The sequence below is a fragment of the Pseudoliparis swirei genome, chromosome 18 (assembly GCF_029220125.1).
Source record: "Pseudoliparis swirei isolate HS2019 ecotype Mariana Trench chromosome 18, NWPU_hadal_v1, whole genome shotgun sequence".
NCBI lineage: Eukaryota > Metazoa > Chordata > Actinopteri > Perciformes > Liparidae > Pseudoliparis > Pseudoliparis swirei.
In genome coordinates, this window is record NC_079405.1 from 26,451,313 (window position 1) to 26,470,136 (window position 18,824).

Sequence of the window (18,824 nt, forward strand, 5' to 3'; positions counted from 1 at the left end):
TACACACACACACACAGTGAACTCAGTCCGACCTCCATCAGCTAGCACCGTCACCACTATTATTATTTGTACCATCTTACTGGCACCTTCCACATGTTCTCAGTAAACACACGATTAGTCAATGAATCCACCGACAGCAGCATTTGGAGATATACACAAATGTCACAAGTGTGAATATTTGCCGGTTTAAGAGTGTCATATTTTTAGGGTTTTTAGACCGTTGAGAAGACAGAACCACGTAGAGCATATCAACTTGGGCTCTGCAGTCTAGACACGTTTCATCTTGAGATAAACCTTCGAGGCCCTCTATTCCAAGGTAAATAATTCAACCCACGATCCTAACTTTCAGATATTAAGAGAGATTTTCTAAAATGAGGCACAAGAAGGGTGCGATGAGGATTCATGATAAAGTTAAATTCAGTTTATTTAGGAACATAACAGAAATATTTCCTCTCGTTATACTGTAGGCTTCTTCACATTGTTGAACAGAAACAATGAGCGTACCTGGAGGACCTTCATTAGTGTTAAACATCCGACAACAAGAGGCTGCAAACGAGGACATTCGATAAGAAAATAAACAAGAGTTGATTTTTTTTAAATGTGCAACATATAGAAAAAAAGGCACAACTTCTGTCAAACTAAGAGTGACCCGACTTCTACCAATGGAAAAATGAATCGAGACAAGTTAACATCGTGAAATCAGTTCAGCAGGCAAAATATATAAAGAAAACAAACTTCACAACAACAACAAGATGCTCGATTCCTTTGCTTCACAGCATCGGTTCAGAAACCCTTCATCAGCTTTTCATCCATTCTCCAAAAATGGGAGAACGCGCTCGAGACACGAGATCCGTGCCAAAATTAGAAACTGGATTCCAGTCAATTACCACCACCATCATCATCATCATCATCGTGTGTTAAAATACCAGTGGAGGAAAAAGAAAAAAAGGTCAGAACGGTGGCGGGTGATTCAATCAAAAAGGAAGACTAGAAGCTGCAGAGGGTAAAGGAGGGTAAAGGAGGATGGGGGCGGGGCTACTGCCTCACTGGTGAGCCGGCACTGTGACCAAAGCCTCCTTGGACATCCGCGACACTTCGACGTTCTGTTCCAGAGGAAAGAAGGAAAACACACAAAGAGGGGAGGTATGAAAACACAAGGGAGATACTAAAACCACTGCACACACACATATATGGAGGTGTGTTTGTGTCTCTCAGTCATGAGTCTGTCGTGCAAATGGATTTGAATAAAGCAAACATTCTCCGGGTTGCACGAATGACGCAAAGCGAAAATTTCACCCGACGCCGAGTCGATAACCGTTTCCAGAGATAAGCCACGCCCCTTCTGGCACGTCCAGCACGAATGAAACGACTAAACCACAAATAGTCGTGCGAGTGAGCTGTAAAGCGTGTCGGTGTGAACGCGGCACTGGTCACCGCCGTCGTCCCGATAAAAACATTACTCACGCACCGATCCGAGACGTAAATCTGCTCCGAGCTCGTCGCGATTTCACGCCGCCGATATCAAAAACAACTGCGGTGGCGGCGAAACATCGCGATGTTCCGGCCGTGGTTTACTAATAAGCCCGTCTTTATCACGGACTTTGCGGCGGTTGAACTTAAGCCGAGTCTTAACGACGTCGAAGTTCTCACGGAGGACGATGGAAAAGGAAAACTAACCGAATATACTTCCCATGAGGCAAACATGGCTCATCGTTGTGCATCTTATTGGCCACACACACGTTAGCCTAGTCTAGTAGATACATGATTTTTACGACTTGGTTTTTGGACTTTGAGCCGGCTCCGGTCTCAGATTCACGCCCGGTCCGAGTGAGACGGCGGTCTAAGCCTCGATGGTGCGACCAGGGAACCCATTAGGCCGGGCTTCCGACGGCAGATTATGACCGACGTACCAGTTGGTGCAACCCGGATAACTTGTATGCGTGTGTGTGTTTAGCAAAATACACACCTCTGGCCGTTCTCTGTGTGTGTTGACTGCCTCCACGTTCAAGCTGATGGACTCCACTTTACAGCCTGAGACGGAAAATGCATTTGTATTAGTTCAGGTGGCAGAAAAGTGCTTTTCGTGACCCTCTTTCTGTTCATTAGAAATAGGAATAACATTGTTACCTTCGCATTGAAAATGCGGAAGGTTATGTTTTGATCACCGTGTATTTATTTATTTATTTGTATGCGTGTTATTCGCATAACAAAAAATGTTTTAAACCGAATCGCATGAAATTTGGTGGGATGATTGGTGATTATCCGGGGGCCTTTTGATTAGATTTTGGGATCAATCTGGTCAAAGGTCAAGGTCATGAAAAGGTCAACATCTTCTTTTTACCATAGCACGGTCAATTTGTATCCAATTGGCATGCAACTAATGCCAAAATGTTCATAATTCAATGCCCAATCTTGCGATATGCGAAGGTATGCGCTCTAGCGAGTGCCCGTTCTAGTTTTGTTTGTGTATTTTATTCAGTCAATCAAATACAATACAATATTATCCTATATAATATACAAAAGAGAAAGACTGAAAAGGTATAGGTAGAAGCAAAAAATGCTTATAAATTCCTATCCTAAATCGAAATAAATCAGAAAATTAATATAAAATTTAAATATTATATATATTTATATATACTACCACATACATCTTCCATATAAATACGTTTTTAATTATATTTATAACTCAAGAATTGTTTTATAAATAATTCCCGTGAAAACCCAAAGTCCTGTGCGGCGTACACCGAGAGGAGAGCAGTCTTACCGTAGGCCACGGGCGTCAGCTTCAGCACGGTGTGCAGCGGGCACTTCAGGTACGGCAGCTCCTCTGTGAAGACAAGCAAAGAACGTTCCTGAACATCACTCGCACACACGGCTTCCCACGATCCCTCGTGCTGGATCTTCAAGGGGAGAACGTTCATGGCCAGGACAGGAAGGAGTTAACAGACACCTGGAAGTGCAATGAAGTCTTTGGAGGAGAAGGACAAGAGCCATTCGTTGTATACTATTTACAATGTAGAATGAAATAAAAAATGATATATAAAATTGTTTGTGAAGGATTAAACCACCCTTTCATAGTTAATACCCTATCCCATCAATTTACATTATCTACTTCTACTTAGTGGATTTCTTGACCGTCTACATTTCCCCACAACCTCTGACGCAGTCATGCGTGTTTGATTTAACGGCCGCCGCCTTCGGGGCTTCAGGACTGACCGGCCGTCTTGTCCAGGAAGTAAGCCAGCAGGCAGCGCATGACGGCCTGGTGGCAGACGACCAGCACGTTCTCCTGCCGCTCCAGCTCCATGATGACGGGCTCCAGCCGCTGCACCAGGTCCTCGTACGACTGAGCCAGAAGAGATGGAACATGACATCACTTGTCATTTAGCAGACGCTTTTATCCAAAGCGACTTACAATAAGTGCATTCAACCTAGAGTACAAACTAAGAGCAACGAGAATACAGAAAGTAACATTTCCTCAACATAGTCGAACTACAAAAGTACCATAATAAGAGCTATTTTAGTGCCACTGAAGTGCTAATCTGTGTTTTAATCCAGAACCGTTGTTACGAGCTAAAGACGGCTCCCGCCGCATCTTTTCATTTCCTATTGCGGGAGAGAACGACAACACCTTTCCAAATGTGTCGTAAATCGGGAGATTTAAACTTCCTTCCCGGGCTGCTGAATAATCCATCTGTAAACAGATTGACCTTTCAGCGGGTCGTCTAGTCTCGGCCGACAGCAGCTTTAACAAGATCCTCCAAAGCCCCGTCGCCAGCTAACGCCCGTATCCATCTCCCTGTGTTGGGCTAATGGAGGTAATGGGATGGACTTAAGGCGGGGGCCGACCAGAACCCGACCACACACACTCACTGATATGAAGCCTTTGTTGACTGTAATCTGGTGTTTAGCCAAATCATTCTACGAGGCTGCTTGTCCAGATTGAGCCTCATTAGCAGAGAGTAAGTGGCCGGACGCCGTGTGGACACAGGTTTATTACCGTCGCATTGAAAATGCGGAAGGTTATGTTTTGATCGCCGTGTATTTATTTATTTGTATGCGTGTTCCTCGCATAACACAAAAAGTATTAAACCGAATCGCATGAAATTTGGTGGGATGATTGGTTATTATCCGGGGACCATTTGATTAGATTTTGGGATCAATCGGGTCAAAGGTCAATGTCATGAAAAGGTCAACATCTTCTTGAATCGCATGAAATTTGGTGGGATGATTGGTTATTATCCGGGGACCATTTGATTAGATTTTGGGATCAATTGGGTCAAAGGTCAAAATCTTCTTTTTACCATTAGCACGGTCAATTTCTATCCAATTGGCATGCAACTAATGCCAAAATGTTCATAATTCAATGCCCAATCTTGTGATATGCGGGAAGGCATGTTCAATGCCCAATCTTGTGATATGCGAAGGTATGCGCGCTACAGAGTGCCCATTCTAGTTGTGTTTGTCGGGACGTGCGAGTCTCGATGAGTGTGTGTGTGTGTGTGTGTGTGTGTGTCCTACTTTTCACAACGGGGAGGACGGCATGCTACTTCAATGTTAAAAGACACAAAAAAACTTCAGTTACATGACTAGCAGTCAAGTGGAATTCACTGACCTCTCCTTTGGGGTACCGATAGCGGTATTTGTCCTGATCCCTCAGAGCGAACTCCAGAGGAAAGTGATCCTGGATCTCCTCGTACATCATCTCCTCGCACACGCCCTGAAATGACACTTTGTTAGCACCGCATGCGCGCGAGCGGACGATGGCGGCGCCGGCTGAGCGGTCGGGGGCGCGGTGCTACTCACGGCATCGATCTCGTTGAGGACCTTCCACTGTTCGTAGGGCACGCAGAGAGCCTCGGCCGTCTGGATGGTTCTCTTCATCTGACTGGTCCACACCTTCAGGTCGCTGATGCCCTGAGCCTGGATGAACTGGCTCAGCCTCTTTCCAAACTTAATGGAGAAGGGGGAAGAAGAAAAAAATGGTATATACCTCTGTGGAAAAAAAATGGGAAAAAAAGCTGACCTCATCCCGATGAAAAAGATCTACCTCTTTCCCTCTCGGCGTGAGGCCGGAGTCTCCACCGATTTGACCGTTGACGTTGAGCTCGCTCTCGCCGTGGCGGCACAGGTAGATGGAGCGCGGCGTGATGTGAATGTTCATGAGGTAGTAGACTATGCGGCTCTGGATGTGGTCCAACACCCTGTTGACCAGGTAGCGCTGACCCACGTCCATGATTTTAATGAAGGAGAGATCCCTGAGAGGAGAACGCAGACACGTCATCGCCTCCGGTTGAACACCGACCGAGCCGAGCCAGCGGACACTTTGAGAAGCATAATAAAGTAAAACTATACAAGGATGATGATGCCGAAAATAAAACATGCGACAAAAGATTGAAATCTGACTTATGCCAGATTAAGTTATTACATTTTGTGAGGTGCCACATATTCACACTATGTATTTATGGATTCCCATGAATTTAAACCAAATTACCATGACCAAACATTTCGTGAAATCTGTGTATAGATGAGTACACCTTAAATGAGAAAATAGTTTGATTAAAAGAGTTAAAATGTGTATTCTTATAATCAAACTGTGTAAATGAACATATGAATATAACATATTTCCATGATTTTCCCAAACTGTTTTTCCCAAAAGGACTTTTCCAGGCCTGGAAGTAACCATTTTAAAATTCCATGACTTTTCCAGGTATTCCATGACCGTACGAACCCTGTATGTAAAGACCGGAACATGTTTACTCTTGACCTCACTTGAAAAGCAAAAGGCCACTGCAGTAAAGGACTATCCTACATTATTAATGGCATAACAACCTTTGGAAGTTTAGCTTAATTAAATCTGACAATATGAGCAAAAAGCTAAATGGTCAAATTAATGTTGAAGCACTTTATATAATATATATATATATAAATGTTTTCAGAATTAATTTCTTTGACTATATATATATCGTCAAAGAAATTAATTCTGAAAACATTTATATATATATATAAATGTTTTCAGAATTAATTAATTTGATTATATATATAAATAGATATATATATAGTCAAAGAAATTAATTCTGAAAACATTTCCCTGATCTCTCACTTATTTGCTTTTTCTTAATTAAAAATAATTAATTTCTACGCATGAGAAACATTGAATGACGTCATTGTTGTTCTGGTGAAATGACTCTCCCTCCCCTCACCTGTCCAGGACTTCATCCAGCGGCTCGTAGGTGTTCTCGTAACACTTGATCCGTTTCATGAAATCTTCCACCGCTTCCTCCGTGTTGCAGTTGGTGTAGTCGGGGGAGCCCAGCTTCACTTGCTGAACGGAGACACGGCGGTGAGAAGCGGCGGAGCGCGCGACTCGGACGGAGCTTTGAGATGAACTCGTTCCACTTACCACGATGTTCTCCTGTATGATGTCCGGGTCTTCGCACACGGACTCCACGAAGAACACCTGAGAGAGACGGAGAAGGAACCAGTCGAGCATAGAGACGGATTAGGAGCAGGAGGTACGGATACGACGGTCCTGCTCCTCCTCCTTCTAGGACGCTCACTCGTGTCCTCCCGTGTTACCTTGAAGCCGTTCTGCTCTGCAAACTGGATGATGGTTTCCCGTCTTTCTCTGGTGGTGTTCGTTGCATCAAAAACCTGTTTCAACATAGACACGCATTTTATTACCTTCGCATTGGAAATGCGGAAGCTTATGTTTTGATCGCCCGTGTATTTATTTATTTATTTGTATGCGTGTTACTCGCATAACACAAAAAGTATTAAACCGAATCGCATGAAATTTGGTGGGATGATTGGTTATTATCCGGGGACCATTTGATTAGATTTTGGGATCGATCGGGTCAAAGGTCATCAAAAGGTCAACATCTTCTTGAATGGCATGAAATTTGGTGGGATGATTGGTTATTATCCGGGGACCATTTGATTAGATTTTGCGATCGATCGGGTCAAAGGTCAAGAAAAGGTCAAAATCTTCTTTTTACCATAGCTCGGTCAATTTGTATCCAATTGGCAACTAATGCCAACATGTTCATAATTCAATGCCCAATCTTGTGATATGTGAAGGTATGCGCTCTACCGAGTGCCCGTTCTAGGTTTTTTTTGCATTACACGCCACAATTGACGCTGAACCGCCGAAACCGTAAAACAGCGTTTAGCACGTGACCCACCGCCACTTGGCCTCCCTCATCTGCGAGATACTGTCGCACGTCGTTCAGCGCCGCCGAGGCACACTGACTGCAAAGATCAGAAGATCGCGTTTAAAAAGTCACATGGTTGGTGGTTGAATACACGTTTATGGCAGTCCTGGGCCTCTCACCGTCTGATCTTTAACCCCTCCTCGTTGTCTGGACGGAAGAACTCAAAGGACTTGTAGATCTTTACACACTTTCTCCTGTACTGCCCGACGTTGAACTCTAAAAAAAGGGAAAGGCGGAGACAAAAGGACACGTGAAACGTGCGACGTGCCTCTTAAATCTTCTCTGCGAAACTATTCATTCGAGCCCGAGACGCCGTACCTCTGGTGGGCACCCCGATCCAGTTGAGATAGCGGGTCAGCTTCTTGGAGATGTAGGTCTTCCCCCTGGCAGGAAGGCCCACCGTCACAATCAGGGTGGGACAGTTGGTCATACATACTGCGATGAAGAGATGGGAGAGGGGAAAGAAAGCGTAAGTCAGGCGCTCGTCGCAACGTTACGCCATGGAGGACGGTTGCGAACAAGCACATTAACACTAAATATGATATTGTTCATAATCGTGTGCGATCCACGACGAAGACAAAGTCACATCACAGCAGTGTGAGGCTATCGCGAGCCGCGAGCAGAGGTCAGGGCGGGTTGTGAAACGCTCCAACTCCCCCAGAGTCAGGAGACGAGCCAACGAGCGATGGTTTCCACACTTGGGTGACTGGGCCAGAGGGCGACACGGCGGGGGGCCGCTTGGAAGACAATGACCACGTTTTAACACAAGTTGTTTGTAATAGTATGGGATGGGGGCGGGGTGGGGGCTGACTCACTGAGAGGAGGGCACAGCTGGCTGTCTGCACTTACACATCCATGTTGTTGTTGTTTTTACTTTTCCCAAAACCATCTTCACTCCCATTTCATTTGTTATCCACCACGAGCTCAGGACGTTTAATGCCATGCGAGTTGTTGTTGTTGTTGTTGTTGTTCAGGCCGCAGCTCCAACGCACAGCGGGGGGCAAGGAGCTCACATGACTGCTGGGATACTCTTCCTCTTCCAGCCACAGCCGGTCGCCGCGAACTGTAACGTTAGCGAGCGCGTCACGGCGGGTTTAGGTACACGGTTAGCGTGACTTCGTTAAACTAACACACACGCGCAAATACAACACACCGAGAACCGGTATGTAACCGTTCAACCGCTACCGGCGAAAAGACGCTCGCGAGTGACGGCACGTCGTCATACGCACCCTTTCTTTGAGAAATGTGCTTTTCGGGAAGGCCATTTTTACACGGCATCCAGATCTTCTTCAGGGGGTTCTGGGTGAGCTCCCACGGTTTCACCGGCGTCGTGTTGTCCATCGTTCCGTCTGGTGCCGAGGTGGAGGCGGCCGCGGCGGGGACGCGGGGCCTTTTCCCCTGATGCTGCTCTGAATGTGACCGGTGTTTCATCCGCGCTGGTGATGGAGATTGACCGGTAGCGCGCGCATGCGCTCTCTCGCTCTCTGAGCTGTGAGGTCACGTGCTCCATCAACGGGTGCCCGTAATGACCGTAATACCGGCGCAGCGCATCTTCTGCTTCACCGTAAGTGACATTAGCTGCGCGAAGCCAGAAAACACGCTGTTCAGAGCTGCTTTACCAGGATAACTCTTGTTTTTGTCAACAACAGTAGATACTGAAGGAGTGATGCAACTTTTATTTTAAACCCCCTTTCACAAAATAGGTTTTCAGAAATACCCATGTGTGTATAGTAAAACTAATAGTTTCTGCCTGCAGTGAAAAAGGTCTACTGTCATAAGTTAGTTAGCCAATTAGTTATTATTTTAGACACTTGGGGCCGCAGGACTATACATACAAGCAGTTAAAAAGTGCATTATTGGTGTTTACTTTGAGGCCGGTTTCTGGTCATCCAAAGAAAAGCTGTTACATGCATCACATATTTATGTTTATATCATAAATATTTATATAAGTAGATATATTCAGCCAGAATGACTCAAAACACCTGGGGCCGTATTCATTACGAGTTATTCTTTGTGATGAAATGTTCCTCATAACAGTTAAGCGGAAATCCAACCATTGAGGAGCAAAGACAAGTAGAGATATTCTCAATTTAGCCCAAAATGTATTACGTGGAAAAAAAGATCTATTGTGACAATAATGCAACACCATCTCTTTACTACATCGGCCATTACTAAGTGACAAATGTTATATACAATATTGCATCTATATTTTATCCAGGAGGCATTCAAGGTAATCCCAGAAAGCATGACCTGACAGTGGCCACGAGGGGCAGCATTGCTCTCCTCCTTTCGCTGTCTGTGTGTGTTGTTGACCCACACTTTTAAAGTGTATACAACACACCTGTGATGCAATTCATATCGATGTAATGGTCATGAGTTACAGAATGTGTGTGTGTGTGTGTGTGTGTGTGTGGGGGGGGGGGGGGGGGGTCAGAGTATTGATATCACGGTGTCTCTAATATTCTGTCCATCTCATGCCAGAGTCCATTCACTCTGCTATCACATGCAAACACAGCCACACTTACACAAGTGTCCACAACAACCGAACACGTTAGGCCTGACACAGACAGGACTTTGGGGTGTCGTGCTGGATTGAATTGATGTGCATGTGACCTGAACTATCTGATGCACTGATTATATAAGGCTGTACAGTCAATCTTTAGAGCAAAGGGGCCTGGTGACCTAGATATGGTGAGATGGAAGTTGTTCGAATTAAATAGCTCCTCTCTCAAATTCCCTGAATGTGAGTATAATACATGTCAGGTGCATCAGGTCCATGCATACATGGCACACTATCGAGCTGGATATATTTTTAGCTCTGTGTATTAAAACAAGTATACACATTGCGGCACATAGACTGTAAACATGGTCAGATGCAAACACGTTGGTCAGGCAACATGAATTATTTTATGAAGCTTATCTTAACTGCATAAAGCGTGCATGTGTAAACAGCAGCTGGCAGTTTGCGCATGCGCACTGTTCGGGGGGGGGGTACATGTCACATAGTCTCGCATACTTTGTGAACCGGAAACAGCTCCACGCAGCAGCTGCCTGGCTCTGGTGGCTGCAGCTTTTAGCCCCATATACGCTGGACAAGTCATTCCCCAATATAGTACACACACACGCGCGCGCGCGTACACGCACACACACTGTGTCGCAAAGCAAGAACCAACATAGAAGTACACAATAACATAATCAGCCAGAAGTCGCAAACCCCTCAACCGTGAGCGCGGCATCTCCATCACGATATGAGAAACAAAAATATTCAAAACAGAAAAAGAAACCGAGGAGCTCCGCTTCAGGAAGCATTTAAGTGATTTGTTTTGTTTTGTTTTGTTTGTTTGTTTCGGCAGCAGCTCCAACTCCATCACCGTGTCTCCCTCCGCGGTTACGCGCAGGCTGCGCGCGGTAATAAAATACCGTCGCTCGTGGTCGTTATGTGGGGTAAAGATCCCGGCGGGGGCAGTTGGGCACCGGGGCTCCGCGACCCTCCGTCATCCGGGTTTAAAGATGCACCATTTAATAAACACGCACCACGCACCGGGACTACCGGAGCCGGCAAAGCGACGCGTCTTACCCGCCTGGTCCGGGCTCTGGGGGAGCTTGGTGCAGCTGGAGCAGCCTCTCATCGCGGGCTGTCGGTCGGATGGAGCGCAGCGGAGTGTGTACGTGAGCGCTTCTCTCTCACTGATGCGCACGCACACACACACACACACACACACACACACACACACAGACCTCGGGACCAAGAGGTAGCAGCCTACCTGCCCCCCCTCCCCCCCGCCCCCCTCCTCCACCCCAACCACCACTTGACTGCTCTAGAGACGTCCCCCGTGTCCCAACAGGGATGAAGTTGCTCCATTTCTTGGCACTTTAGGACACGCATTGCTGGAAACATGCCAGACTCCCCTGTAGTTACATCTTCCAATGTTGTGTACGTGTAGGAACTGGCACAAGGAAGAGTTTTCAAGTTTCCCAGCAGCAGTCTAACTTGCAGAGCCTGTTTTACCAGTAAACGCATCAAAGTGGCCCACGTTTAATTGTTACTTCCGTCTTTTCGTCATAAGCAGAACCCAGAGAGTCCTTGATATCAGATTGAAATGAACTCCCTAATTGATCTGCGCTTTCTCTTAAACTTGGATTTTCATCACTTTGTTTTGACAACCCTCAAATCCAGGATGGGCGCACGACTTACACGTTGTTTGTTGAATGTGTGCATTTAGGGCGTGGCGGGGGAACATGAAGACATCTAAACACAACACATACGTTTACTCCGAGGTGGGATAAGTGAGGACAACAAGAGACCTGTAGACATTAAGAGTGAGCTTCAGGGTGATACCCTTGTGACATGTGACACTGGTGCCACTTATTGTCAAGCACAAGGCCTTTAACTGCACATCTTTGGAAAACACACACACACAGAGGAAGAAATCAGGGAGATGGTTGAGTTCTTCACACCCACGGAGGCCACGCAACACGAAACATAAAGAAAGGGAACGAATGGATCTCTATCTGACGGTTTTAGACAACTTGGACTGAGCATGACAGAGACTGAGTTGAAGGTCAGAAGGTCACATGTCTCTCTGACCTTTAGCGCATTCCTCGCCAAAAGGCGGAGTGATCTAAACCCCCACTCGTCCTGCACGTACACACTCCACCTGCATGTATACACACTCCCCCTGCCCCTACACACACCCGGGCTTCAGGCAGCATGCCGTCACACTGACACGTAGTCAGACCTGTCTCGCTATGTTTTAACTTAAGTTTAACATACAATAACTTATTATGGAAAGCCTGGGGCGGCTGTACAAGTTGGATGTATGGCTAACACAATTTCCATACAACAATCCAATAAAAAATGTAATCATCCATAACTCCACCTCAGAATACAACTTTTATTACACAGTTTTTGTAGAGATATGATGTATTTTACTGTGTCTGAATGTAGCTGATATTAAAATATGTGAATATAATATGAATCAATCGAATCCCCAACATAATAATGATGCAAAACTAAATCCAACTCAAGTATTTAAGACCTATAGCCTTACGTCTCTCTTATGAATGTTGCTAAAATAAACTGACCCCTTTACCGAACCGAACTGTTGACCCCTGACCTAATGAGAGCTGATGTATTCGGGTTTCTCCATGAGCCTGTGTCAAGGGCGGCGGAGGGGGAGGATCAGCGACTTGTTGTGGGAGGTAACGCAAATATGTCATGCATGAGGCACTATTATGTCAACACTATAATGGTGTCACAAATAAACGCTGTAATTATGACTCTCTCCTCTACGGGATGGCTGCCTCACAAAGGAAAAGTACTGCCTTCCTTATGAGGCAATATGTCACTTGCAAAACATTGTAAAATTCCACCAAAGACACGGAGCACCAAACAACAGCTGAGGGCGCGTGCTCTGCGTCGGCCACGTCTAATAATGGCCGACATCCTGTATTTACGGCAGGGAAGCCAAGTTTTTTTTTAAATGATAAGCTTCCCATAACCCATCACCTAAATACTGCGAGAGGGACCATGTGATGGAAGTGGGGGAGAGGTACTCAACGTGTAATCTAAACTTAATATTGTTGACCTTTTCCGGTCGAGCGCCGAGTCAAGAGCGCGCCGTTATTTATAGCGGCCCTCACAAAGCCTGCGATACAAAAGCGGCGCTTCTGAGGTCCTCGGAGAAAAAAGGAAAACACGTCGGTCCACGCGAGGCTTTTGCTTTATAAAGTTTTTATTTACAAACCGGATGAACAAATCCAATCTCGACACGGAGCGGATGTACCTGGCGGACGCCGTCCGGCCGATGCGAGAACGTGAAGCGAAACTGCGGCCCCTATTTACTGCAGGCATTTCAATCAGCCTCCATAAACACACACACACACACACACACACACACACACACGCACACAAACTCGCTCAAGAACCTTCCTCGAGAAAAGTGTCACAACTCATCCGTGTAGCACGGCCGGCCGTTACGCCACACACACACACACACACACACACACACACACAGGCGTTACACGACGGGAAGCAGACAGGTGTGTCTGTGTGTGTGTGTGTGTGTGTGTGTGTGTGGACACAATGAAGACACTATGTTCGTCTGCAGAGTGAAATAATAATCAGTGTGCAGCCATTTTTATTGTCATTTTGTTTGGATTAGATTAGGTGAGATATTCCTTTATTAGTCCCACGGGAATATCTAATCTACTCTAATCTGGGGTTGCAGTGCCTGTGGATGTAAATAACAACAAATAGCAGTGAGCGCTGCTTGAATTCCTGAAATGAAGGCCGTAAATGAGCGTACATGAAAATAAGACCACGCGGGTCAGAGTGAGTGCACCAGTCTGTCCACAGTTGCCTCGTCTGTGTGTGTGTGTGTGTGTGTGTGTGATTCACACACTAGTGCCTATAGGTACAAATAGGCAACCCCATCGTTCAGAAAACACGAAACACCAGAAATACTCCGCGTCTGCACACAGACACTCTTACAAACAGGCGAGGTCATACAAAAACCAATGATTTCAAAAGGAGATTAAAAACCGCGGTGAACGGATGAGCTTCGCTTCCACCGCTGGAAACGGGCGGCGCCGCGTCCCGACACAGTCCCGTGAACGTCCGCCTCTCGGGTCCACGTCGTTTTCCTACGTGTCGTCCCTTTTATTTTCAGAGAGCACCTCCTCGACCTCCAACGACCGCCTCCCTCTTCTCGACCCCCCCCCCCCTCACTGGCTCTGGCAGACCGTGGAGCCGCCCTTGCCCCCCCCCGCCGCGGCCTTCTTGCGCCTCTTGTTGAGCAGCGGGTTGCTGGAGGTGTCGAGGTCTTTGATCTTGACCTGGTCGTAGTCCACGCGCATGGTGGCCAGAGCGCTGGTCATCTCCTCCTGCGAGAGACGAGGAGGAGGAAGGGTGTCAGTTCAGTCATCGTCATAGCAACGCCACGAGGGCAGCGATGATGGGGGCGACAATGATCGACCCCTCGGCGTCAATACGCATGCAGTAGTTGGAGGAGCTTTTTATTTGAGTTGAGTATTTAGTTATTTCATTCGCAATTGTTTAATTATTCTTAATGTGTTTTTTTATTTAGGTTAGCTTAAAAAAATAGGATAGATTTAGTGTTTGTTTTAGTTTGGTTTAATTATTATTTGTTGTTGTTGTCTAGTAGGCAGGTAAAGATTGGAAAAAGGGCAGGAAAAAAGGGTGGAGAGAAACTTTAAACACTTTTACGAATTTGGGAAAAGATCAATTCATCGCAAAGAGAAGCTGGAGCTGAGACAGGCCACAGATCGTTAAAAAAGACTAAAAATGACAAACATTTTAGAAACCTGGTCTGCAAACTGAGAGCTGCAGGCCTGGAAAGGTTCAAACCACCAAACCCTTCATCCTCCATGATTTGAGGCCACTTTCGTGCTTTTTGAGAAGGGTTTGCTGGGAAGTGCAATCCGTAGCGTCGCCCCGTTGCAGAACTGAACGCTGGCGTAATGTGCACGTGTGATTTTGAGGAAATGTTCTCTCGCTTCGAGCGTCCTGATTCAGCTGTTGTAAAGGATCGTTCCACTTCCTCTCACATTCACAGCTACTTATACTCAGGTGATGCCACCGAGACATTACGTACTCACATTGACTTGACAGGGGCAAATAGCAGCACAAGGCACCTGAGCTCCTCCTGTGTTTAAGTGTGTGTGTTAAATGTAAAGTGTTTGTGTGTGTGTGTGTTAAATGTTAGTTACACTGAACTAACTATACCACACTTATAGTACAGGTGAGACTGTGGCCACTGCTTCCTTCTGTTGGCCATCGAGGGTCATCAAGATGTTGAGACACCCAAAAATAAAATGTCCTTTTTTTTTTTTTTTGTACACATGAAAATCAGTTAACCAGTAATTTTGAGTACGACTTAGTCTATAGAACAACGCTAGTATGCTAATTGTCTTCTGTGATTCTGTTTTCAAGTTTTGTCATAGCTGAGAAAATTAACCCGATGATGTCATAGTGATGTCACCAAGGGGGTATACCCCGTTTGGGGCTTGGACACTCACAAGTAAAAAAAGAGAAGAGTATTACAAACTGAGGGAGAGGAGTTAGAAACATAAGGGTATTTACAATACCTGTAAGTTGCTCCCGAGTTGCATTCTGGGAAATGTAGGCTTTCAGAGCTTGACCCTTACTGGAGACTAAAGGTCAGGATATCTCGGCCTCTACTCCACTGATTTTTACAATTCTTTTTTTTTAAATGTGTCTCTCACTACTCATACATTTTGCAGATGTGTAATACTTAATTTCTGTCACACCGGGGCCACCCTAACGCTCCTAAAGCCCAGCAGTGAGAGGTTGTAATGTGGGTCAGTGGCCAGAGGGGGGCAGTGTTGTTGTGCTGCTGACCTTCACATCCTCCCACATCTCTCTATCCTCAGTCAGCACCCGGGTGGTGTGCAGCGGAGTGGAGGGAACCACAATGGACTTCTGCAGACAGATGTAGATATGAGCAAACAGATGTGCAGGACAGGAAGTGTACAATGCCCATCTGTACGTGACCCTTCTTACATTAATCCAGGGGTGGTTCATGAATTGAATGATGGTCATTCTCTCGTTAGGGTCGGTCTTCAGCAGCTCGTGGATCAAATCTTTGGCTGGAAAAGCAAAAGCAAATTTAATTTACATTATTAGCACACACATATATGCACATTGTGTGTATATGACGGGTTGGCGCGCCGCTGATATAATATATCATAAAATATATCATATAATATATCAAATAATATTCATTACTCTTCCAAAGTGAGTTATGGCATATTACACTTTTCAGAGATGTGTAGTTGAAGATGTACGTTTCATATTTCATTGATAGCAGGTTGTATTTTGAAAAATGGAATAGAGGAAAAGGAGCATTTACAAATGTTTTAAGTGTGAGTGTGGACAGGGCCTGTGTGTGTGTGTGTGTGTGTGTGCGTGTGTGTGTGTGTGTGTGTGTGTGTGTTTTCTCTCACCTTCCTGAGACACCTCAGCCCACTCTGGGTTGGGGAATTCGTACTGGCCCATCCGGATCCTCTTCTTCATCCCCGGAGAGATGGCCTGGCCCGTGTTGGAGTAGAATGGAGGGAAGCCACACAGCCTGCAGACACAGACGGGAGTATCTTTAAAAAACCTCAAAGGATTTTAGTTTGAAGGCATCCATACACCAAATTAATCTTACACAAAATATTAGTATTGGCCCCACAGCCCGGTACTCACAGGATGTACATGATGACGCCCAGAGACCACATGTCACATGACTTGTCGTATTTCTCCGGACCCAAAACCTCAGGAGCTTATTTATCATTGGCAAAACATGAAGACACAAACATAGATTAAAAAATATATATATATATATACAGTATATATATATACACATATATATATATACATACACATATATATATACATATATATGTATATATATACACATATATATATTATACGTATATATAAATATATATATATATGTATATATGTATACATAGATATATATATATGTATACATATATACATATACATATATATATGTATAATATATATATGAATATAAATACATATATATGTATAATATATCTATATATATACATATACGTATATATATACGTATATATATATACATATATATACGTATAATATATATATCTACTTATACATATATATATACATATAATATATATATATACTTATATATATATATATACTTATATATATATAGATCAGACAGAGGTCAGAGGCAAATAAATATGTTATATTGTATTCATGAGAAATAAAACATTAGAAATAAACTTAGATAATAGATAATACATGACAATTTTTCCAAGCCTTTCCTCAACCAGTTCAGATACATTTTTTTCTATTTTAAAAGCATAAAGCAACATACCCACGTAGTACGGAGTGTAACAGGGGGTCTGGAGAGGGTTGTGTAGCGTCGTCTCCTTAGCGAAGCCAAAGTCTGTTAACTTGAGGACCCCGTTTCTTTCTTTAATGGTGTACAGCAGGTTCTCTGGCTGGTTAACAGGAGAAGAACACACAAATATGACAAACATGTCCTCTCGATGACCCGGAGAGGATCAACATTCTTCATGATTGCCGTGGCGGTCGTGCTTGCCGCTCACCTTGATGTCTCTGTGCGCGATGTTGATGTTGTGGAGATACTCGATGGCCGTGGCGATGTCCTTCATGATCTCAGAAGCCTCTGGGAGGAAAAGAGGGGAACACACTCTCAAACCAGAAGGAAAAGAAAGGAACAAACGTCTATCTATTATCCCCTGTCAACGGTCCATCGGTCCTCACCTTTCTCAGTGAAGGCCTGGTCTCCTCTGACCTGGATTCGACTGAACAGCTCCCCTCCCTCCATACTGCAGACACACACACACACACACACACACACGCACAATGACAATCCAGTCTCTGTATGCCAGATATCAACCTTAATAAAAAGTAATAATATCTTCAGAGCATTTAAAAATAACTGTTGTGATCACTGAGCATGTCTTATTTTTTTTAATTACCATTTTCACGTTTTTTCTTTCTGTAGTGCACAAACATCCCATAATGCATCTGCACTCCAGTCACAGAGTATCAGGTGCAAAGTACGCTGAAGCTGGTTCAACCACAGCGATGACACTATTTAGTCATCCTAAAATATATAATTAGCTTGACAAATCACTGTCACACATCTCCACACCTGTAAACTGTGAGCTGCTTCCAGTATTTCTAAAGACAAGCTGAGAGAAAGTCGTGACACAGTGACGCCAACCGAAACACGCAAGTCGGGAAATATTCGTATCGTTGATTCTTATTGTTTATTTATTAGTATTATACTGTTTTTCATCATTTTAACAGCGATATGGCTGCTTTCTCTTCACTGCAGTCTAATCCAGAGCTGATTTATCACAAAATACGTTCATGAACGTTGTGACCTCACAACGGCCGATGACCCGACGACGGTTCAGAGAGTTTGGGAATCACAAGAAAACATCAAGCTGCCCTCGCTGATGCCCGTGACTCCACGCTTGGGTCCTCGTGGGATGTGTGTGTGTGTGTGTGTGTGGGGGGGGGGGGGGTTACAGTGCATTAACACACTCAGAGGAACTGATGCAGTGCTCGAACACTGAAAGCGAGACACACACACACACACACACACACACACACGCACAAGGCCACAACATACAGTACCACACAAACAGCCAGTCTGTCATTAAATGTGACGATGTGAACCGGTTCATCGCTTTCTAAAATCCCCGTGAAGTCGTTCTTTGGATTCTTTTCTTCCACTGAATGATTGTATTTTTCTCTCCAGTCACAAGTGAGAAACAAGAAAAGAGAACAAAGTTCAGCGACATGTCGGCACGTCAATCTCTCTCTCTCTCCCTCTCTCTCTCTCTCTCTCTCTCTCACACACACACACATTGGAGTCACTCTGGTTCTTATTATGGATAGTTTGTTTGTAGACTTGTGAAACCCAGAAGGAATTCTGTCCCTCTATCTCCCGATCAAGACGTCGTCACTTTTGAGCGACCTTTTGACCTTTTAACCTTTATCGAGCTTCACGGCTTCTGCCTTAATCTCCTATTTGCGTGAAAAACACACAC

At 44.9% G+C, this 18,824-nt stretch overlaps 2 protein-coding genes across 3 annotated transcripts in view; both read right to left on the minus strand.

Moving 5' to 3' along the window:
• Positions 1-406: 406 nt before the first annotated feature.
• LOC130208294 (6-phosphofructo-2-kinase/fructose-2,6-bisphosphatase 4-like) lies at positions 407-10,929 on the minus strand. Of its 2 annotated transcripts, none has more exons than XM_056437335.1 (14): positions 10,792-10,929; positions 7,533-7,649; positions 7,334-7,430; positions 7,185-7,251; positions 6,580-6,654; positions 6,404-6,460; positions 6,204-6,325; positions 5,051-5,258; positions 4,807-4,953; positions 4,616-4,720; positions 3,217-3,346; positions 2,765-2,827; positions 1,967-2,031; positions 407-1,103 (listed from the first exon to the last, which is right to left on the minus strand). In XM_056437335.1, exons 1-14 carry the CDS (start codon positions 10,841-10,843, stop codon positions 1,044-1,046), a joined length of 1,365 nt encoding a protein of 454 aa, XP_056293310.1. In that variant the 5' UTR covers positions 10,844-10,929; the 3' UTR covers positions 407-1,043. The 2 variants fall into 2 exon arrangements, with proteins under 2 accessions (XP_056293310.1, XP_056293309.1); XM_056437334.1 differs by lacking the exon at positions 10,792-10,929 and adding an exon at positions 8,444-9,618.
• Positions 10,930-12,931: 2,002 nt separating this feature from the next.
• mapkapk3 (MAPK activated protein kinase 3) overlaps positions 12,932-18,824 on the minus strand; it is a 10,994-nt gene continuing 5,101 nt past the window's right edge. Inside the window, exons 3-10 of the mRNA XM_056437356.1 lie at positions 17,524-17,588; positions 17,346-17,425; positions 17,111-17,237; positions 16,447-16,522; positions 16,203-16,327; positions 15,760-15,845; positions 15,598-15,678; positions 12,932-14,099 (exon numbers count right to left, since the gene is read on the minus strand). Coding sequence (XP_056293331.1) covers positions 13,941-14,099; positions 15,598-15,678; positions 15,760-15,845; positions 16,203-16,327; positions 16,447-16,522; positions 17,111-17,237; positions 17,346-17,425; positions 17,524-17,588 — 799 coding nt within the window. The 3' untranslated portion in view covers positions 12,932-13,940. The remainder of the gene's footprint in view (positions 14,100-15,597; positions 15,679-15,759; positions 15,846-16,202; positions 16,328-16,446; positions 16,523-17,110; positions 17,238-17,345; positions 17,426-17,523; positions 17,589-18,824) is intronic.